This window comes from Polistes fuscatus, unplaced genomic scaffold (genome assembly GCF_010416935.1).
Source record: "Polistes fuscatus isolate 324 unplaced genomic scaffold, CU_Pfus_HIC Scaffold10, whole genome shotgun sequence".
Taxonomy (NCBI): domain Eukaryota; kingdom Metazoa; phylum Arthropoda; class Insecta; order Hymenoptera; family Vespidae; genus Polistes; species Polistes fuscatus.
The window spans coordinates 4,235,436-4,259,451 of record NW_025112998.1 but is presented as its reverse complement, the minus strand read 5'-3'; the positions used below and the strand labels follow the sequence as shown (position 1 = coordinate 4,259,451).

Genomic DNA, 24,016 nt, shown 5'->3' with positions numbered 1-24,016 from the left:
TGACGAGTATTTTCATGAAATTTCGTCAAATCCTTCATGATACTTTTATCAATACAAATACAATTTGAATAAATATAAAATATAATAAACATGGATCTTAACGGATTTAATATTTGTGTTAATTGAAAAGAAATATCTCTCTAGTATTTAGTCGTTTTGTTTTCTAAATTTTCTTTTAACAAAGAACATACATTCGTACTATTCAATACATTGTCTTGGCAATTAAACGAGCACTTTCTGCCGATTCAAACGAACACTATGTACCGGCCGATTTATAACGAATAAACGCCCAGTTAAAACTCCCATGGGGATCACTTGAGCAACAAATTTGACAAATGAATTAAATGGATTCCACAACGTTCTCGCGCCTTATCGTCTTGTCTACGAGTTACGATGATTCGTACGATTGTGTTGTGCATAGTATAACGTTCCTTATTTTTTTTTTATTCAAACTAGCTTTTCAATTGAATAAGAGTTATGAACTAATATATAATTTTATCATTAACACGTGATATTAAGTTTATAAATTTGCTTTGGATACATGATAAACTTCGTATTTTTTGCTCCAATTATGTTTCGTAATCTAATCTTCGACTTTACGTCGAAATAAGAAACATTTCGTTTAACTCCGATTGTATGTCTTCAGAACAATATGCAAAATCGTGTAATAAATAATCGACGAGTATATTATAACTTGACAGACACAACTTCCTTATAAATATTTACTAACATTTTTAAAAATTTCTTTTTATTGATTAAAGGACATCGATGAGTCTCATTTAATTATTTAATTATTTAAATTATAATCTAAATTTAGATGAAATTCCTAATAAAATATTAGCTGCCTTCTTACACGAGCTAACTGTCACCGTAGTATTAGTCAATATAATTGATCGCTTATTTAAAATTACGATACGAAATGAATTAATAATTGCATTTCGTTTTTTTCCTTTTTTTTTTCTCTTCTTTTTTTTTTATTCTCGACAATCCACTGACCGTGAAAACTAATTTTATCTTTCACAAAAAAGACGTTTGGTGCTTTGCATGACCTACATTTTAAATAAACACGCCTGTTCAAATTAAAAGACGCGTCTGGAATTTCTAAGCGCCCTAACATAATTTTCACGTGGTGTTTATAATAATCTCGATAAGAAAGAATCTTCCACCGATCTTTCCTTATCCTTTCATTTAGAATTAATTCTCAACGACGTATTCAGATATCGATCGATATAAAATTATTCAACATCTCAATATCATTATTCATATTATTAATATTAGAAATCTTAAAAAAACATTACGATAATTATATTCTCAGAATTAATTTACAAATCGTTATTTATGTTAGCTTTATTTAAATTTTATTTCTTTTTTTCTCCCAATCAAATCAATTATTTCTTAAAATCCCATTTAAAACGAGAAATCGATTCTAATTATTTAATGTAATTTACAAAAATCTAACTAGATGCAACCTAATACTTGCAAAGGGACAGACCGGAATAAGCGAGCCATGAGATACATTGAACTAACACGAATGCAAAATTTCTGACGAAGACGTCAAAGATGTCTATAAATAGAAATAAACTAAGACGTTAGAAACACTAGAGGAGTGCAGGGAACCATAGCACTTCAGAGGTTTACCACCTGAATATTCCACCTCTCTTTCTCTCGTTTTCCTCGTGTTCTTCTTCTCACCGGCTCACGTTACAAGTTCCTATCACGAAGCATATTTTTTAAAAATCGTTCAGCTCGTCGTCTATTATTCCAACATGCGCTTCCGCGCGCATGCGCGTTTTTAATTCATTAAAATAAGGAAACATATTATGGGAAGTAGTAAAACTTGAATAACCGGTCTTATGTAATGATAAATCATAGACTTCATTACCACCTCGTGATTCTGTCATTAACGAGATTATTATTGGTAATAATAAGCAATGGAAAACAAAATTGTTTTTGGCTCAATTTACTGCATCGGCTATCATCCGAAACTATGAAAAATCTCCAATGTCGTAGGTACAAGAAATGTAAAATTAAAAACTCGATTCATCGATTATAGATGAGACCGTAAAAATTTCTTATTATGGAAAAGAAAAAGAAAGAAATAAACAGATGTATAGAACAATTTGAAGGATCGGAAGGGTCTTCGTGTAAATTTGGTGTTCTCTCTCTTTCTCTCTCTCTCTCTCTCTCTCTCTCTCTTCTTTCCCCTCCTTTTTTTAGAGAAGTGTCTATTTTAAACTTTGTAGGTAACATTTCTATGCTGCTTTTTTATGCCTTTTTTTCTTTATAACTGTATCTGCAGATTAGAATAAATTACCGACACATTTTCTTTTTTATTTCATTCTAAGAGAACTGCGTTCTTCTTTTTTTCTTATCATAATAAAATATCATTACAAGATCATAGATATTAATTATTCATTATTAAAATTATAATCAGATAATTTTAATGTATTAATGTCGCAAACAAGAAGATAAAGTAACGTTATAATATTTTGATATATTATAAGCTCCTTTCTTACATTATTCTTATTAATTCATCGGTATAATTTCTTACATCACTTATTATTTACAACATCAATTTAATTTGTTATTTAGATAAATCAGATTTCTCAAAAATTAGTACGCCGATTAATATTATATTCATAAAATACGATTTTCGACAAAAAGAGTGCGGAAGAGAGCAAAAAAAGAATAATATATGAATAATTATAGTAATAATAATAATAATAATAATAATAAATTTTTTTTCGTTCGGTCGTGAAAAAAATAAGAATGGAATTATGTAATATGCAGATGAAGGAATTACGTTAATTTAAGTTTTAACGACACACGAACCGTGACTTCGAAGATTTATTATAATAACCAAAATAAAAGAAAATGTAATATTTAAAAAAAAACACGCATTACGATAAATTAATTAGATTATCTCTTTGAAGAGATCAACGCGATTGGGAAAAAGAAAAAAGTAAAAACTCGATAGAACCAAACGCGTAACATACGAAAACGTATGCCAAACCGAAATGACTCATATAGATTAACTCTATATAAACTATTGTTGACAGTGTAAGGTGCGAAAAAATATTTTTTTTGTTTCACAGATCTGTGTAAAGATTTTATTAGCATCATCGGTTTCGTTTTCCTTGCTTCGGTAAAAATGATTGTAGCGATTTATTTTAAATACCGATTCAATATGAGAAGAAATAACAACACGTGGTTGGTTGGTACGTAGGTTGGTAGGAAGAGAAGGAGGGTTGTGTCGTTTATCTAAAGACGAGGAAGGAGAAAGGGGGATAAGGGGATAAGGGGATGGCGAGACAGTGGGGTTGCGTGTAAGGGACTCAACACGGAGGGAAAATCTTTCTTTCTATTGTGGAGGGGACGCCTACGATAAAGCTGTTAGACATAGCCTGTTGATCCATTACGCTTGCCAGTTACAGACGCGACGGTTGTCGGTGTCGGGTCGCATCGAAAAAGTAAGTTCGGTCGTTAAAACATTTACGATAAATATTTATATACATACGCAACCACAACCACAAACACGCACACGCACACACCCATAAATTTATCTTCTTATTTATGATTTTTCAACAATATAAATGATAGGTTTAAATACGATTTGTAAAGTGATATTTATTTAGTAAGGGATTCATCTAGATGTTTGATAAATTGACTCTACAGACATTTATTTTCTAATATTGTTATACGCTTTTTTTCTTTTTTTAATTATTATTAAATTATTTAGAACGATTATTTAAATTAACGGCTTATAGTAATATTTCTTATAATTTGCACGAGTGTGGACATAGAGGATATGCTTTTCTTTTCTTTTCTTTTCTTTTTCTTTTTCTTTTTCTCTCAAATAAAATCATCTTCTTGAAAGATTTTATTATCAGTTAACACTCATTTTTATACTTATTCAACATATTTCGTTACTTGAGATCAAATGTTATAAGTGACAAAATACTTGTAATTCTAGATAGTTAAATAACGCGTAATTTTGTAAGTGATATTATTATATTATATTATATAAACGTCGTATTAACAGTTTGAAATGCATCTTTGAAGAGATCTTATCGTCGATATAAAGAACGTTGACATTAAAAACGGTTGACGCGATATTGAGTGTTATCGTACATTCTTTTCAACGCTTACGTACTATCAGAAATTTGAACAATCCAACGGTTCAATGAAAATGATAATAATAAAAAGAAATTTAAAGTTACATAAAGAGAAAGAGAGAGATAGATAAAGGTAAGTTTACCGGTATTCTTATTTTATGATACCTCAATTATATTTTCTTTTTAATCAAACCACGAAAACAATCTATATACTATTTCGTGTAACATAGGAATATGTATATCCGATGTTCAACAGTAAATATAGGGCTCAACATTGAAAATAATTTTTACGTATTTTTTATGGGAAATATAAAAATTTATAAGGTCTAACGAATTCATTTAAAACAACATTTTCTAAGACTATTAATATTTTAATGATATTTACGCGACAATATATAAACCGATAATTTTTTTACTCGCAAAGAATAATATGAGTAAGACAAATTTTTTGTATAGTTCGAAGACAAATAACCGATGTACGTCATGAAATCAATGAGTCTGTAATTAATTTGCGAAACTTTAAACGACAAATAACAATTTTTTCACAAGAAATAATAATACTTACTCTATTACTTTTTTATTAACGCAAATTGATTATACAATATCGTAATGAATTATACGATAATTGTTGATCTTTTTGTATTATATTATTATACTTTTTCCATATCTTTGCTAATATAAATTTACTACTATATAAAATATTATTATTCTCTTTTACGATGACAATTATTATAAATATTCTTATACATAATCGGCTATATTAACTCTTATGTAACAACTTTTATATCATTTTAACGATTAAAGTTTAACTGTTTAAGTACCAAAGATTTAAAAAAAACAATTACGCTTTTTAAATGACTTGCGAAAAAATCCAAGCGACACAATAAATTTTATGTTAATTTATGTTAAAAGAATCTAATTTGTGTGAAATGTAAAAAAGGAATTCATTTAATGTTTTGATTTTACGCCAATGTTTTAAATGGTAAATGTTACTTTCAATGAAATATTGTTTGTTCTCAAAATTTTACATATTTTTATTTTTTATTTTATTTTTAATATTATTTTATTTGAAATACTATTATATATATAATAGGTAACAACAAAATACAAAATATATTACTCGGATTATATACAAGAAAAATAACGATGCATATCTTTGCCGTATAATTGTCCGTATTATTCCTACAAACGGTTAACGAAACAAAAATTTAAACAATTATAAAATATAGTATATGAAGTTGATTAATTTTGGATATTCCATATAACAAAAATTTCCATATTTGGCAGGAAAACGCACGACATACGACATATAGTTCGTAATTCAATAATTACATGCACAATTAGGATATACAATTAGTTGATTTTCATATGAAAATAATAACCAATATATTATTACATATATATTATATATATATATATATATATATATATATATATATATATATCAATGACAATCAATTAACTGTAATGAGATATTTAGATAAAATAATAAACAGCTACGCCTCGCGTAAAAAAGCAAACTAATTCTCATATGATTATTAATTGTAAAATTATAAGCAACGATGGGTACGTTTAATATATACTTAAATGAATAATTGTTTCGGAATTACCATCTACTGTTACCTTTGCGGGAGGATATTGGGCTGTGTTAAGAAACTGTTGAGAAAAGTTCCTCAAATCTGTAAAAGGGATCGTAATATCGACATATGTACACATATCAAAGAAATACTAATCTTCACTAATCCTACTATAATTAATAAGAAAAATCAAGTTCAAATTAGACATCTAAATTTATCCTCGAAACAAATATTAGCCTTGGAATAATTATCCGTTGATCTCAAAAGTAAATTCAAATAAGAATATCGAATAACCGACCTTTCTCCTGTTTAGAAAATAATTACCATTATACCAATAAATTATAGCATTTTATTTATAAAAGACGAATAATACTGAAAATCTCGTTAAGAAGAAAAAAAAAAAAAAAAAGAAAGAAAAATAAAATTTGTCTAATTTTATTGTTAAATAGTATCTAATTTTAAATTAGACGCATACATATATATATATATATAGACAATAACACTATCTAATAGAGATAAACAATCATTCTCTTCCCTCTCTCTCTCTCTCTCTCTTTCATAACTTTACTCAAGAGTAAATAATCGTCATTAGGGAGAAGAGGTTGGTTAGATCGAAGATAGTAGGAAGCAGGAGTCAAAACATTACTATTTATGGGTTGCGTCAGGGTTGTGTATATGTATATACATATATGTATATATTCATGTTAAATCAGAAGACGAGACACATATACAATAATGGATAGATTAGATAGGATTTTATCTTTCAGAGACCGAAAGAGCAGTGAGAGTAATAGAGCGGTCAGCAGCAGCGTGAATCAGCAAGCGGAAGAGCTACAGGGTGGGGTGAGGGAGGTAATCGTGAAGGAGGAGGTGGTGGAGGTGGAAGAGGAGGTCGACGTTCATTGAGTTCAGGGTGCACATGTTGAAAAGACGGGAAATAACGAACGTTCTAATTTACAGTCGTCTTCGTCCTAACTGTAATAGTATACGTTATCAAAATGAAGGCTTTGATTATATCGACTGTAGTAATATTAACTGGAATACTCGTATTTGTTTTGGGATATTATTTGGCTGTTCACAACGTCCCCCTCTTTACTCATATCCTTAACGAGGTGAGCAAATTCTATTATTTTTTTTTTCAACCAATCCCCAAAATAAACAAAATAAAAAAGAAGAATAACATTATAGTATATCGTTAAATCGATTTCATTCGACCGGACATATTGTATTTTTTAATTTCTTTTTTTTTGATCCTGTATAATTATAAATTTTTGTAATTAATTTATTTTTAATATAAATATACGAAAGACGAATAATTTCCTCGGATATTCGTTTTTCCATTACGATTTCTTATTGATTCAAGTGAATTATAGAAAATAAGATTTATTTTACTAAATTATTCGATTGCATGCAAGAAAAAGAGATACATTCCAGTACTTATAGTTTTATATCAATATCAAAGATGTAAATCGTTTGGATATGAAAATTTTATAATGTTAATTTGTGATTATTATTCTAAATAAAAACGATATTATTTATATTTGATGTTTTTTGTATCGTATAGATATTGAAATTTACATAATTCTATACATTTCCGAGAACCTTGTGAAGATAATTTGCATCGATATAGCTTTAATATCTAATAAACATATTATATTTGTTCTTTTTCTCTCTTTTCTTTTTACTGTTATAAGCAATTAATGATAGAAAAGTATTCTGCGTAATAATGATCAATAATTATGACAAGGTAAAACAAACTCAAAAGAAATTTCTTTAGCATCAATTTATTACTCATTAAAACTCAATAACAATAATACTAAGTATATACCACAAATTGTTTTGTTTTTTGGTATCATAACTTTTTAATATCCTTGCATTAACTATGTAAGTACTTTTAATATGTTTTTTGCTTGAATCTTCATTTGTTCGCGATTATTAATGGCCGGCATATTTTACTCGTAATATCCATGCAATAAATAAAAGTATGCATAATATCATTCAATTTTTCCAGCAAATGGTTTTATCGGAAAATTCGAAAAGCTACGAATTTTGGAAGGATACGAGAAATCTTCCGCCTATGCATTTAGATTTTTATTTTTTTAATTGGACGAATCCAGAAGATCTGACTCTTCCTGGTGTAAAACCAAATTTAGTACAAGTTGGTCCGTATAGTTTTTTGTAAGTATTTAAAAATGAAATCAAATATCGTTACAAAATATTTCTTAACATTTCAATGACCTCAATAAAATTGATAAAACGGATTGATAATATATATTAGGTTGACAAAAATTTAATCTCAATTTTAATTTATTCATATTTTAACTGATGTATATATTATATTATATACATATTTAACTGTGTGTATTATATTATATTTAAACTTTCTGCAATATGTCACACAGTTAAATGACAATCAAATTTAATTATTGCTTCGATTTGCTCATTATCAACTTCATTGAACTTGAACGTTGGTCATCTTTGAATAAAAAATCAGTGAATAAAAAAAAAAATCTTTGAATAAAAAAGCAATTTTAGAAAAACGTTAGCATTCTGTTAAACAATCAACATCATAAATTTTACATATCTCTTTGTGAACTTTAACACTTTTCTTGCTTTTACGAAAATAAAATAATAATATAGTCGAAAATATATTCATTTTTCCACTGCCCCTGTTAAAATTGATCCTTAACTAAGCAAACAAAATTACGCGCAATAAACTGATAATGATTATCAAAATGATTACTGTTTGATTATAAAAAAAAACGTAAATACTTAATAAATGAATTATTCTAATCTGATCCTACATAAATGAATACTAATGAAAAATCTAATAATGATAAATAAGAAATACTTAACCTCATAAAATGACATCTTAATGAGCAATAAAACCATTCAGTCAAATGGTAAAGGAGTGCGTAGGCGATACTATATGAATTAATTGTTTAATTGATGATTTTTTTTATTTTCTAAAGGAACTTACCGTAATATTTCTATCAACGAAAAGACTCTTCGTCATTTTTTACTTCGCAGGTCACTAACTATCTTATTTGTAATTGACTCTTTCTTATATGTATCAATTAAAAACATTCTTATTATTATAACAGGAGATAAATAACGTTCAACAATTTATTTGATACTTCAAATGTTTTTTACAATTATATGAATGCGTATAAAAAGATTAGAAATATCAATTTAATCTTCCATCTGATTTGTACATCATTAATCGAGCTTCTCATGGGGTAAAAAACATTCACTTAATTGATCACATGAAAAAAAATGTGATTACGTATAACTAAGATTTATACTTTTTTCTAGTAATTATTTAATAATTACGGTATATAGTATATGCATCTAAGCATGTAAACAGATGTGTATTTCTATATACGTGTACCCAGATATATGAAACATTTTACATTGTAATTTTTGCTTATTCATTCGATTGCGATAAAAAATTAAAATACAAAAAAATTGATTGGAACGAAACGTAAAGAATATTTTCTAATATCTCGTTACAGAGAGATCAGGCAGAAGGTGAATATTACGTTTCATCCAGAAAATAACACCGTCAGTTACTTTCAACAACGATTCTGGTATTTTGATCAAGAACGTAGTAATGGAACATTGCAAGATAATATCACACAACTCGATGCCGTAGCAGTAGTGAGTATCCTTGCTCTATTTTATTTATATTATAGAATTAATACGATGATTTATCAATGTGTTTCAGTCAGCCACGCACAAAATACGTAACTGGTCTTATTTCATGCAAAATACCTTCTCCTATATACTTAGTTCGAGATCCGATTTAAGTATAAGAAAAACTGTAGACGAATTGTTGTTCACTGGTTACGAGGACACGTTAATTAACATGGGAAAGGTTGCAGCTACGCAGGAAATGCCACCCTTTGATCGCTTCGGTTGGTTTTATACGGTATGATAATATATTAACATATGATATATTCATTTTTACAATTACACGAACTAATTGCACTGGTACATACAATTACAAATCAAGTTTGATCGAAATAAAATAGACAAATTTTCATTATTCTAAGAAAAATACTATTATATAAATTGGTTATTGTTTATTCTCTATTTAGACGACACTGTTAGGTGGTAATAGTCGTGTGGGGGGGTAATGGAATTATAGATAGTAGTAAATTATTCGCAGGCAAAGCCTTAAATTGCTACTGTACAAGGCGGGTCACGTCTACGTTGAATAACGAATGAAAAGCAATGGGGGCATATTATGTATTAATTTGTTGTGTCATGCGTGCAACATCAATGGTCAGTTAATTTAAGATTGCATCGTTTCGTCTCAGGAAAGCGTTATATATTTATTGTTTTTCAACTTTTCCCCGCTTTATATTGGTTATAATTTTTAAAAATAATCTTGGAAAAATGTGTGGTATGAGCGAAACTAAAAAACAGTCTCAATGCCGATGTTTAAGTTGTTTATCTATGCAAAGTGAATAGTTTAAAGATAACACATACATACATACATATAAACGTGTAAAATGTGCATAAATAAAATAAAAAAATAATTCTGCAATATCGCTGAGTTAGCGTAGAATATATTAATAATAATATCTCAATCTGTTCTCTTATCAATCTGTTTAGAGAAATGGTTCTGTTAACTTCGATGGTAACTTCAATATGGATACCGGTAGTGAGGACATCAGTCAATTAGGTGTATTGAAAAAATGGAATTACAAGGACACCACGACGTACTATAAAAGTCCTTGCAATGTAGTCGAAGGAAGTGCCGGTGAATTTTGGCCACCGGATCAAATCGAAGCTGATATCAGTTTATATAGTCCGGACATATGCAGGTGAGAAAGTTTTTCGTTTACTTCGAATATATTACAATTTTTGCAGTTAAAATTTACGTACGTTCGAGTAGTATAAGAAATATATTTATAATATTAATTATTACATGAAAATTTGAATATTTTCATATTTTGCAATTGAATGTTATTTAATTATAATACATTTAGTTACATATAATATTATTTAATAATTATATAATTATTTAATTATATTGACATAAAAATGTGTTCTTTTATTTTTACGGACAACAGATAGCATTGAAAAAAACCTTAACCTCTATAGACTTTATTCGTATATATTAACCTTCCTGACGTTGCTATAATAGGATCGGTCAGTAATCTCATTTATTTAACAGATAGGTACAAATTTAAGACACTTATCGGTGGTTGTCACAGTGCTGAGAGTACGGTCATGCTATCCATGCTTTTAAAATTTAACCTACTAAAAATACAATTTGTTTTTTTAACGATTTAAAAAAAAAAAGAAATCGTTGGTTCTATTGGGCAAAGTATAAAAAAACCTCGACGAGTTTTCTTTTCTTTTTTTTTTCTGAGATTCTTTGTACGAAAAGAAAATAGCAGGCACAGACTTAAAGTATCGCTGTTCGTTGTGTATTTGTATTCACATAATTTAACGCACGTACTAAACATTTTTTTAAATTTATCTTTTTTTTTCTCTTTTTTCATACACGCGATTGCAAAATTTGATATAAATTTAATAATATTTTGCGTGATTATATTATAATAATATTTAATTATATAATAATATTTTACGTGATTTCATTGGCCAGCAGTTATCAATCGCTATCAATAAAATATGATATGCCATTTCATTATTCCAATGTTTATGTAACAACGTTTATATAATAATTTATATCTTTATATATATATGTGTAAATACTGAGATGATATTTTTCGAGAAACAATTGCTTCTACTGTCTACTTTTCCAATTTATCAGGTCGTTTTGTTTTAAATTTTTTAAAGGAATATTTTTACCTATTAAATCGAAAACATTTCTAACGTTTTGAAATTGATTATACAAAAATAAAATATTAATTCAAAAAGTTACTAATTTTTTTAAGTAAAATGTTATGAATAATCATTGGAAAATCTAAGACTACGTAATAAAAATAGTGTAACAGTTTTCTTAATACCTTTTTTATTAATAATTATATTGTAACTATTAAAATTATGTAAATGTAAGCCTGCGCAACATTCATTGGAGTCATCTTAACGGTAACGTGAAAAAAATGTATATGTAATATCGGTGAAGTATTAAATAACAAAAGAAATTATGATGGAAAGGTTGATATAAAATACGTCGAAGTAATCATTTTCTTCTCTCATTATTTTGTTAATATTTCTCAATAGTTTATTATTTCTTTATCTTTACAGATCATTGACGTACGAATTTGAGAAAAAGGTTAATTATATGGGCATCGTGGGTAATAAATATACTCTCGGTAGAAAAACTTTAGGAAACGATACAAAAAAACGCTATCCACACGACCAAGCTAAGTATTTTGAGATTACAACTACGACTGAGGATTTCTTCGAGTCTGACTACTCGGCAGAGGCTACCCAGACGCCTCAAAACAACGAGGATCCTGACGTAGTTAATTTAGGAAATTGTTATTGCAATGGCGAATGCAATCCTAGTGGTTTAATAAATATAACTTCCTGTCGTTACGGAGCACCGGCCTTCGTCAGTCTTCCTCATTTTTATAAAGCTGATCCTATGTTAGGTAATCAGGTCGTAGGGATGAACCCTAACGAAGAAGATCACAGTTTCTACATCATTTTAGAACCCGTAAGTTATTTTGTATCTTAAACGAGTCATTTTTAGTAGGAAACTATAAATGGATGAACAAATGTTTACTCGATTAAATACAGGTGTTCAATTTTTATCATTCGTTATCTTTGACCGATAACAATTTAATAATACCAATTTAATAATACAAATTTCAAAGTCTAATCAATTTCTAATACAGTTAAACGCTAATAATTCGATTATAGTAATTTAACATTATTTATTTATCGATAAAAAATTATTTTGTTTAATCTTCCAGGCTACTGGAATACCTTTAGAAGTAGCTGCTAGATTACAAGTCAACATGCTCATACAACCATCGCATACCATTTCGTAAGTACACTTTTTTAAGCTACAGGGAAAAGTCGATTTAAAATTAATCGATTAATTAATTGAGAAGGTAAAAGCTTTTCATTCCTAATTAAGAATTTAATGTTACTTTCTATATCTTTCTAGGCTTTTCCAAAATGTCCCAAAGATGTACTTCCCAATGATGTGGTTCTCTATGAAGGTAAAAGCCCCTGAACAATTTGCATCCGAATTGAAAAGTTTGTTTGCACTTAAAGACTTAATGTTGTGGTCTGGTGTATTCTTAATCCCGACTGGAATTACCATAATATTTTCGACATTGGTTTATCTATACTTCAGGAGAAATACAGTTCACGTGAGTCGATTAGTTTTTACTTGACATAAAATATCGATATCTTAATTTCTTTTTTTTTTTTCTACTTTTTTTTGTTCTCTCTTTTGTTCATACAATTAGCAAGGAATTCTTAACAATAATATTAATGGTCCTAACGCGATTGGAATGTATGTCTTGAATAATAGAAGAACATTTTAGGAACAATTAAGGATGGAGAACTCGAACAGTTCTTCAAAGAAAAACGGGGAATCTGTCTACTTGAGCAAATTGAATCCCGAAGAAGACACTCACGTTAGAAGTAATAGTCAATTGTATCCGAAACTTTATTGATGAGTTATTATTTTTTTATCTTTTATCAGATCATCATACTTGTGCCAATAACAGTCGAATTTTAAGATCTATTATCTTAAATCCGTCTACCAAGTCTCTTGAAGACAGCTTTTTTGATTGAGCTTCGACATTTCTGACCAAAAGGAATGCTTATCCTTATTAAACAAATTACCGTCCTCACTCAAATCGATAAAAGATTATAAATATAGATGTGTAAATATATACATATATGTATATTCGTGTATTTATACATATACGAATATTTTTATACTCTTATTAGAAAGAATGCGCAAATTTTGCGTGGTTAGATACAAATTTTTAAATTAATAACAAAAATAACGATATATCGTCGAACTTCGTCGTTTTGTACGCTGAATATACCAATGATTAAGTTTCATTTTATTTTATGAAGATTTTACAAATATTTTATAAGCCATAATCCTCTAACATTTAAATACATTCCTGATGTAGAAATTAGTGTATGTAAATCGATCAAGATTATAAAATGGTAGAATTTAAGACTGAAGCATATTTTAATAGTTATGATTGTGATTATTATTTTATTAATGAATGGTAATACAACAAAAAAAATGAAAAAGACAAAGTTTTCTAAATAGAGTTCTTAAAGACTCATAAATGTCCGAACCAAATATTGGATTTATCCTAAAATTAATAATGTTATTAAAAAGAAGAAAAATGATGACAGAATGATTTCTATTGGTTATTGAAAAAGATTAATTGGTTACAAATAACGTCGTTGTGCCTTGTAAATTGTATTACAACAATTATTAAGAAATTGTTATTAATAGTGCTATTTTATTAATAACAATTTTAGAGATTATTTTCAATATAATCTCTAATAGATCACACTTCCATTTACATAGAATACATTTTTTAATTAACATTGCGTATCACTTCTTATCTTTGGTATTAATGTTTTCTGCGAAGCCTCGGAACTTAGATATTTTTCATTAAACTATTTGACGTTCGTGAAAATTGGAAAATAATAGACAAACAAATGTTTCATTAAAAATTTGCATATTAAATTAATTGTCATATCAAAAGGAAAGTTTTGTTGAAATATATTTTGGCCTTGCTCTCTAGGAAAACATTTATGACTCTCTTGATGTGCAATGTATTAAAGAATCAAAATAACTACGTTTACGTATTTGTGTTAAACATTTTTTTTTACACTCGAAAATCTATGGTTGAACGTATGCTTAGAGACATGTTTACTAGATAGACACGAATACGGGAATTTTTATAGTTTTTATACCTGGTGTAGTGCAATATGACTATTTAACAGCGTTGAACAAACCTCATAAAAAGATAGCGTAATAGAAGATTATAAAAAATTATAAACTATTAGAACTTACGAAACTGTCCACAATTTAATATAACATTATAATTTTATTTTATTTCTGCCATTAAAATAAAAATGCTATTATGTTATATATTTGGATTTTCTCTAATAGAATTATAAAATTTTTATGTCACGAAATATTTACGAACAATTTTATTCGCAAGTATAAACTTGCTTGTACACCACGCTGTTATATTTAATTATAAGATTTATGTTTCTGTAGCATTAAAAAGTTGGCATAGAACCTCAAGAACTGAACAAAATGAATATATGCATTTAATTGCTAGCTATTTGCAAATTCAAAATCCTTAATTGCTAACTTTTTTAATTAATTATTTAATTATTTATTGATAAATGAATAAGTGCGCTAAATTGCTAACAAACTGCTTATTTAAAATCCATAATTGCTAACTTTAAAAATTAATTATTTAATTACTTATTGATAATTACAAATGTGGAAACGTCATGAGTTGGAGATTCTTTTCAAAGTGCGCTTGCGCCTTGAATTTGTGGTTGCGCATGCGTATAACATATTTTAATAACTTTTTAATGCTAGACAGAAATACATAGAAGCTCACAAGCCCACTTTTCGCGTAACCACATTCATCTTAGTTACTAACCTGACCATCAATGGGCGATAGTAGATACTTAATGCGATGACGGTACAATACTATAAAAGAATGCAATATTCTTTGATAGTATATATAGTATAGTTATATTGTAATATAGAATTTTATATAATTATATTTAATTTTCAATATATAAACATGTGTGTGCCTTCAGAAATGCATTTATATATATATTTTAAAATGAAGCAATTTAAGATACTCAAATAAAAAAGAATCCAGAAGGTTTGATGATAAATCCAACGATGATGATCACCTGTAACAAGAAAAAAACTATATTAATCATACAATCAAGTGATACAATAGCCTGACATATAAGTGGTCCAATTCGCAGAAGCACTTTTCAATTGGATCCTTTATTTACTTTTTATCAAATCTCTAATTACCGTTGCAATAAAATTAAATTTAAACCCTATTGCCCTAGTATAGCCCTAGTATGCCTTAGTTGCCCCATTATTAACACTTTGCATTTAAAAAATTAAATAATATCGAAGAAAAGCAGAAACTTTGTCATACATCATATGGTCTTACTTTTTTACTTGACCATTTTTATCTTTTATCTTTACTCTACTTTGTATTTACTATACATATATAACAAATGAAGTATTCAGTAAGAATTATTACAGAGCAAAGCGTTAATATACTTAATATTAAGTAAGTATTCAACGTATTCAGCTATCTTCACTTTTTCGAATAAAAATTCATTTTTAAGAAAACGCGAAGATATCTGAATCGTGCGATACTGATTTAAATCACGCGGTACAGAGCATCAGCAATATATGGAAAAAATAAAAGAAATATTTAAATGATAAATGAAATATTTAATAGTTTTCTGAAATATTCGCAGTTGATAAAGTAAATTACTTCTAGTAGTAGTAGTAATCTACCTTTATCTTATCGACTAATTAGTGAGCAATTAAGTGCACTTATATTAATTGTCTTCTGCTGTTGCGGTTCTATGCCTACTTTTTTGTGCTTCAAACTTTACAATTAGATTTATGAAACACACCATTTTTTTAATTGTTATTATATGTAACTCAAAAATTCTGGAAAAAAGAAAACATTTTATTAATTCGCAAAAATAACTATAGTTTTTAATTAAAAAATATTTGCTGCTGTTAGGAGTGCTGTCATAAGATAAATAATTATCAAGTCATTATGAAAAGTTCGAGTATACCAATTCTCAGGAATTTAAACCAAATATATGTCTAATTCTATTATTTATTACACGTCTGATGAATTTAATAAAGAAATATAAAAGTATCAACGGAGAAACCTAAACAGGTTATTATAATACCATTCAAAGCATTAGGGTGAACAAATTTTTCGATTGCAAGCAAGAGCAAAAAAAAGAACAAAAAATACTAATATAAATAAATGGTAATAATAATAATAGTAACAATATAATATATGTAAAATATATATTAAATATAAATAAAATGTTACGATTCGAACAATTTTGAATTTTTCAAAAATAAGGAAAGAACTACAAACACGTCTAGGTAGAATTGAGATATTTCTAGAGAAATGGGCCAAAGAGAAGTGGAGATATTGAAAGAGTAGGGTTTCGTGTAAATGACAGAAAAGATTTGAAGAGAAATATCTTCCCTTGTAGAGGGGACACTACTAATAAAACTGTTAGACGTTAGCCCGTTAATCCATTAGGTTCACAAGTTGCAAACGCAACACACGTTGAGTCCTATGTTTCAAATTGAGTTCGATCGTTGGAACAATTACAAGTATATTTAAACACGCCTACGCAAACGTACAAATAATATTTCTATTTACCTTAGTATTCAGAAAAAGTGATACGATTTACAGTGAAACTTATTCATCAATAAAGGAACTTATCGGTAAATATTTTTTATAATTATTTTACTAGTATGATTATGATTTCGTGTCAATTAATCATTTGTTTTGTGTAATTTGAAAGATCGAGATTAGACGTTAATATAAGCTTTTTTTTTTACAAATATGATAATCTTGAGATTTTGTTCGGCCAATTGACGTATTGGTTATAGACAAAAAATATTCGCACTTATAACACTTTCAATTAATTTAACAAGCAAACTTAAATAAGAATAATGAATGTTTTCCAGTTTGTTTATTTAGTATTGTTGAAAGGATACAAACGATTCGTAGTTATATATACGAAGAAGATTCAAAATTTCTTACTTACATTAGGAAAGGTGAATAACACTTTGTAAATCTTTAAGAAAAAAAAAAAATAAACATAGAATGATCGGAGATACAATTAGAAACATACAAAGATTGAAAGAGATAAGCAATCGTTCTTCTCTCTCTCTCTCTCTCTTTCTCTTTTATCTTTATCTCATAAATTTAATGAAGAATAAATATTCTTAAAAATAAAGAAAAAGATAAAATCAAAACGTTGCCGTTTATGAATCTGAATAGAATTTATACGTACATATGTATAATATACATATGTATACATTGTATATATACATGTGAGAATGAGTGAGAATGTAATGAATGATAGAAGTAAGCAGAAAGTGGATAAATTACTATCCGAGACCGATAGTCACTTCGGGATGACCGAATGTTTGACAAACTTTGAAAAAATGGGTATGTGCGGGTGGCAAGAAAGTAAATATTTTTTTTCTATTCATTATCGTATATCCTTCACCTTTCATATGCTTGTTCTTTTCTTTTTATTCTCTCTCTTTTACGAGTTTGAGTTATTTCTCTATTAACATTTTTTCATACTTATACAATACTATCAAATTTTACCGAGTTTTTGGAGTCAATGGCACACGGTTTTTATTTTTCCGAACAGGTCATCCATCGATATTACTAACCGTGCTCATGTTACTTGATCCTTGGTGCTTATATATTTGTTTGTAATTTATTATTTAGTTTTTTATATATTATTTCAATATACGTTGTGTTTGGAACGCTTCCTATATGCGCGTTGAATCAGAAAATGAGAGAAAAATATGTCATAACGGATTAAATTAAAAATAGGATTTTATTTTTCAGAAACTGAAAGAACAATGAGAGTAATAAAACGGCCACCACACCAGCAGTTTAATTAAGGGAAGGGAAAAAATTCAATGTGCATATGACGAAAAGATAGGAATTATTGAATCGATTTATTTTACGACGAATTATTTTAACACTCAACTGACCAATCACCGAAATGAAGTATACTACTAAATGGTTACTTGAAACTAGCATTGCAGTAATCATCATAGCGTGTTTGGGTTTCGGATTGTATTTAACATGCATCAATATACATAAGGATTACGTTCTGAGAGTGAGTTTTTTGCTTTTAACAATAAGTATCTATAAATCCTCATTATTAGTTCGTGATTAGTAAAAATTAAGATTTTTGACATGTAAAATTTATGCTATTAATTACGATTAATATTATATTTATTAATTTTAATATTATGCAATTTGTGCAGCATATTATTCTTACAAATAATTCAAAGAATTTCAAATTTTGGTCGGATACGAGTAAATTACCTTCTACGCATTTAGACTTTTACTTTTTTAATTGGACGAATCCTGATGAGTTGACTAAACCTGGAAACAAACCGAATCTCGTTCAAGTTGGTCCGTATAGCTTTATGTAAGTATTAGAAAATGAAATCAAATATTGTCTAAGTCAATGGTACCTAAATTTTTTCTATTCTCGGCGCCCTTACTGAATCCAGGTTTTTTGCATTTTCTGCAAATACATCTTGCATTATATATTATAAAATATATATTATAAATAAGTTTCTTTGGTTTTATTTGAAGGTACATTTATTAATATGAAATAAATGATGTATCAATCTTACTCAAAATAATTTTCATTGGAATCCATGACTTTTCGACAACTCTCACACAAATTGCCAATTCCTTGAAGAATAAATGCATTTTCTATAGAAAGCTAGATAGTCATAAATTCAATTTTTAACTTTTATTTCGTTTCGGAAGCGAGTACCCGAATGGTCATGATACAAAGACTGGAAGAGGTAAAAATCTGATGACGTGCATCATTCAAATGATGCAATTGTAGTTTATACAGGTCAGCCGTTATCGTATTTTCCTCGTCAACAATTATCTGAGGCCATTCAGAACGAGGTTGGTCGTCTGCATAAAAATACCCACTTTTAAGCCTTTTGAACCACTTTCCACGTGTTATTTTGGATACCATATTTTCTGCATAAATTTCGTAAATTATTATTTTACAATTCTATGTAATTATACGTTAAAAAATAATACGTAAACAATACGTTAAACAAAAAATTTGTTGCTTCTTCCGCTTGCTTTTGCTTTAATTTCGTATAATGTAAGAAATATACATTTTAATTGTATGCTATCAATGCGCATGTTGCTACGTATGTGGTTATTGATCGCTTCTTAGATAAACTAAACGTAACTGTTCAGTAGGATATTTGCATAGATAATAAAAAAGCACTTAATTTATGAAAACATTGATTGTTTGTCTTTTTTTTAATCGTGATAAGAGCTTCGAAGCTGTATTTATTGCTCATTCGTTCAATCATTATCGAAAAGCAAAAAAGAAGATAATTAATATAACGAATTGTTAAAAGATATTTTCTAATATCTCGTTACAGAGAAATCAGTCAAAAGGTGAATATCACGTTTCATTCAAATAATGGCACAGTCAGCTACTTTCAACGACGATTTTGGTACTTTGATGAAAAACACAGTAATGGAACATTAGAAGATAAAGTCTCTTTACTTAATGCCACCGTAGTGGTGTGTATCCTTGCTATCTTTTTTTATATTATATAATTTACATAACAATTAATCAACGTGTTTCAGTTAGACGGGCGCATAGTACAGATGCAACCATACTTTCTTAAAACTGTTTCCTACCATGTTAGTAAACGACCAAATTTATGTATAATAAAAAGTGTTGGTGATTTACTCATTGGATACGAGGAGCTTCCATACCTTAAACATTTTCATGAATTTCTATATCTTTCTAAGGTAATACCAATATATATTTACATATGAAGATATATTAACACAATTACACAAACTCATTGCATCGATACATTTAATACGGATCAAGTTGATCAGAATTTATTACGAAATTTCTTGAAATTAGAAACAACAAATTCGATCGATTATTTTATATTTGAATTTACCATAAATTGATTACTAATACTAAAATACTTTCTTTTTAGATGAGTCGTTTGATATTTACTTGACGTAGAATATTGATCATTTTTTTCCATTTCTTTTTTTTCTTTATTTAGCCTCTTGGATGGTAATAGTCGCCACGTAATGGAATTATAGATTGCAATAAATTATTCATAGGTCAAGACTTATTACTGTCTTGTAAGGTTTACATCTAATATCGAATAAAACAAATTAGGCGACATATTTTGTATTCATTTGTTACTTAGCTAATCCAGAAGATGATCTGTGTAAAGTTTGTGATAATAAAGAATAATATTTTTATGAATTTTTTTTTAGAGAAATGGTACAGTGGATACAGATAATTTCAATGTTGCCACTGGTGAAAAGAACATTAGTCAATTAGGTCTTTTAAAAAAGTGGAATTACCAGAATACCTCGTCATACTTTGAAAAAATTTGCAATCAAATCGAAGGAAGCATTGGTGACTTCTGGCCTCCAAATCTAATCGATTACGAAATCAAATTATTTATGCCTGAATTATGCAGGTAAGAGAGTTGTCCAATCGAAATGATTTTTTTCCTTTGAGAATTATTATGTCAAGGGAATTAAAGATTTTCAACACGTTTATAAATAAATTCCCTTTTCTCATTTTTATCCCTTCTTTACACGCAATTATATAATGATAAGATTTGTCCAAATTAAAAATAAAAAATATATGAGAGAAATGTAGAAAAAAATAGTTAACAAAAAAGTCAAAGTTCTAATTTTTTTGTAACTTTGTGTTAATATTTAATAATTGTTTTTTTATTCTTTTATCTGCACAGAGCATTGATATATGAATTTGACAAAACGACAGATTATATGGGTATAGAGGGCTTCAAGTATACTCTGGGTGACAGAACTTTAAAAAATGATAGAAATATATGCTATCTATTGAAAGTACCAAAAGGTTTTAACTTTAAGAATCTCATTGAAATTTGCCAACCAAAGAATATGATAGAACAATGTTATTGCGGTAAGGAATGCAATCCGATTGGCTTCATTAATATAGGATCCTGCCGTTACGGTGCACAGATCTTCATCAGTCTTCCTCATTTTTATAAAGCTGAACCTAGGATAAGTAATCAGATCGTAGGAATGAGCCCTAACGAGGAAGAACATAGTTTCTACATCATTTTGGAGCCCGTAAGTTTTGTTCATATTATTAGATAAGTAATCTTTATTAAAAAATTATAAATGCTTGAACAAATGTTTACTCCATTGAAATTTGTATCATTCATTTTCTTGACCGATAACATATAACAATAATTACCATTATATAATTGTTGTTAAGAAATGATTTTTTTTACAGTATACTGGTATTCCTTTGGAAATAACAAAAAGATTACAAATCAATTTACTCCTTCATAGATCGCCTGATATTTTGTAAGTATATTTTAAGCAACAGTAAAAAGATTAATTGTTTATAATTTAATCAATTAGTCGAAAAAAAAGAAAGCTTTTCATTTATTAGTCAAAGTATTTGGTTCAATTCTTTATCTTTTCCTAAGATTTTTCAGCAATGTTTCGACGATATACTTCCCAATTTTCTGGTACTCTAAGAAGATAAAATTACCCAAAGAATTAACTTCCGAACTGCAAGTGTTAATTTCATTTAATTCCTTAATTCTTAAATCATTTATCATAATTATAGTTATAGGAATACTCATATACTGCTTGGCCTCGTGGTATCATAAATTCAATTGTATAAATTATATGGTGAGTAATTTGATTTTTTACTTTTAACATATAATATTGATCATTATTTGTCTTTTCTGTATTATTTTTTCTTTTTTATTTAACCTGAAATCGTTTAGAGAGTGAATAACGTGACAATTGAAACAGATACGATTTTATTGGATGACAACTAGCAAAAATTGTTAGGTAGAATATACACAATTATAGTTGGAACTCTCAAGAATGATACGTGTGTACTTGAACAAATTGAATTCCGATGAAAATGCTCATTTTAGATGTGATCTTTAATTTTATCCGAAATTATATTAGAGAATTTGTATTTTTTCTCTACTAATAAGTCATACTTGTGCCTACTATGATCGAATTTTACGATCTATTATTTAAAAATTGTCTTTTATTATAAAAATATATTAAAGACAGCGTATTAATCGATCTCAATTTATTTTTTGACCAAATGGAATACTTATCCATACTAATCAAATTATGGTCGTCATTAAACTTATCATATTTGATAAAATTATACAAAAATTGATACACATATGTATTTATGCTTATATATGTATCTTAACATATATAAATACATATATATATACGTATAAACGTGATACGTATATATGTACATATGTTATATAAATGTGTAAAAAATAATCTTATGTATACAAATATATGTTGATATATTAAGTATTGAAATTAATTCAGTGCCATAAATAAATACTAAATTTATTTTTAAAAGGCATCAAATTAATTTCGTTATGTAAATGCGTAAGATATTTTTACATGTATATATATTTATATGCATATAGAATCACTTTTTCTATAACATTTGGAATAACGCGGGAAAATAAGCAATGTCTGTATTAACAATTAATTATATTTGCATCATCAAATGTTTGTAAATTGAAGGAACCAACGATTAATTTTCTTTTCATTTGTCTAGAAACACTAATATTTTACGATATTATTACTAATATTTTATGAACGATCATTTTCGTACATTTGAATACATTCTTTTAGTAAAATTTTAAGAATTTAAATCGATTAAGATCGTAAAATTCGATAATTTTTAAATATAAAATAAAAATATTAACAGTAGAAGAAACAAAAATATCAAGTTGGCGAAGTATGCTTCTTATATAGTCTTCTATATAGCGTTCCTAATAATTATAAATGTCCAAACAAAATATTAAATACATTTCTTAATCAAAAATGTTTTTAGAAAGCAGACAAAATGTTGACAGAATGATTTGTGCCAATTGTTCGTAAAAATTACTTGGTTATAAATATCTGTTTACGTTGTTATCCTTTTTTAATTATGAATTGTGTTATAATAACTACGGAAAAATCGTTATTTATAACATGATTTTATTAATAACAATTTTCTTATATATTTTTATTAATTTTGTAATTATTTTTAATAACTTTTAACTTATATATTTTTACCCATTTATATTACTCACTCATACAAATTTTAAAATTATGTACAGACAAATATCTTTCTAATAAAGTTTTTATAAACTGAAACAACACTAATAACAAAACTAAAAACAAACTTTATTTTATAAAATATTTGTCTATCACACTCAAGGAAACATTTGTAATTATTTAGGAACGCAATGTGTTAAAGGATAAGAATACTACGTTTGCGTATTTGTGACAGACATTATTTTTATACTCTTGTCTTGGCATTTTGACTAGATCTGCTAAAACAATCGAATTCAATTTTAATATCTATAATGTATTGCAATTATTCTATTTACCAACGTTTTGCAAACATTAATAATATATTATTCAAATAAGATTTAATGTAACGCTATTGTGTCTTGTTGTTAAATTTGTTCAAATTTCACAAAACACGATAACT

The 24,016-nt window shown here is 27.5% G+C and overlaps 2 protein-coding genes across 6 annotated transcripts; both read left to right on the top strand.

Moving 5' to 3' along the window:
• The first annotated feature begins 3,361 nt into the window (after nt 1–3,361).
• Nucleotides 3,362–14,469, top strand: LOC122526009 (protein croquemort-like). Of its 3 annotated transcripts, none has more exons than XM_043649092.1 (11): nt 3,362–3,470; nt 4,063–4,248; nt 6,460–6,804; nt 7,704–7,870; nt 9,208–9,352; nt 9,420–9,623; nt 10,313–10,524; nt 11,918–12,332; nt 12,592–12,665; nt 12,789–12,996; nt 13,174–14,469. In XM_043649092.1, the coding sequence occupies exons 3-11, from the start codon at nt 6,691–6,693 to the stop codon at nt 13,303–13,305; spliced, it is 1,671 nt and encodes a 556-aa protein (XP_043505027.1). In that variant the 5' UTR covers nt 3,362–3,470; nt 4,063–4,248; nt 6,460–6,690; the 3' UTR covers nt 13,306–14,469. The 3 variants fall into 3 exon arrangements, with proteins under 3 accessions (XP_043505027.1, XP_043505025.1, XP_043505026.1); XM_043649090.1 differs by having other exon boundaries at nt 4,043–4,248; XM_043649091.1 differs by lacking the exon at nt 4,063–4,248.
• Nucleotides 14,470–16,401: 1,932 nt separating this feature from the next.
• LOC122526008 (protein peste-like) lies at nt 16,402–22,366 on the top strand. Of its 3 annotated transcripts, XM_043649088.1 has the most exons (11): nt 16,402–16,674; nt 18,295–18,571; nt 18,723–18,889; nt 19,884–20,028; nt 20,095–20,262; nt 20,755–20,963; nt 21,243–21,433; nt 21,524–21,603; nt 21,770–21,843; nt 21,969–22,176; nt 22,275–22,366. In XM_043649088.1, the coding sequence occupies exons 2-11, from the start codon at nt 18,455–18,457 to the stop codon at nt 22,326–22,328; spliced, it is 1,413 nt and encodes a 470-aa protein (XP_043505023.1). In that variant the 5' UTR covers nt 16,402–16,674; nt 18,295–18,454; the 3' UTR covers nt 22,329–22,366. The 3 variants fall into 3 exon arrangements, with proteins under 3 accessions (XP_043505023.1, XP_043505024.1, XP_043505022.1); XM_043649089.1 differs by having other exon boundaries at nt 19,884–19,899; nt 21,243–21,603; XM_043649087.1 differs by having other exon boundaries at nt 21,243–21,603.
• The last annotated feature ends 1,650 nt before the right edge of the window (nt 22,367–24,016 follow it).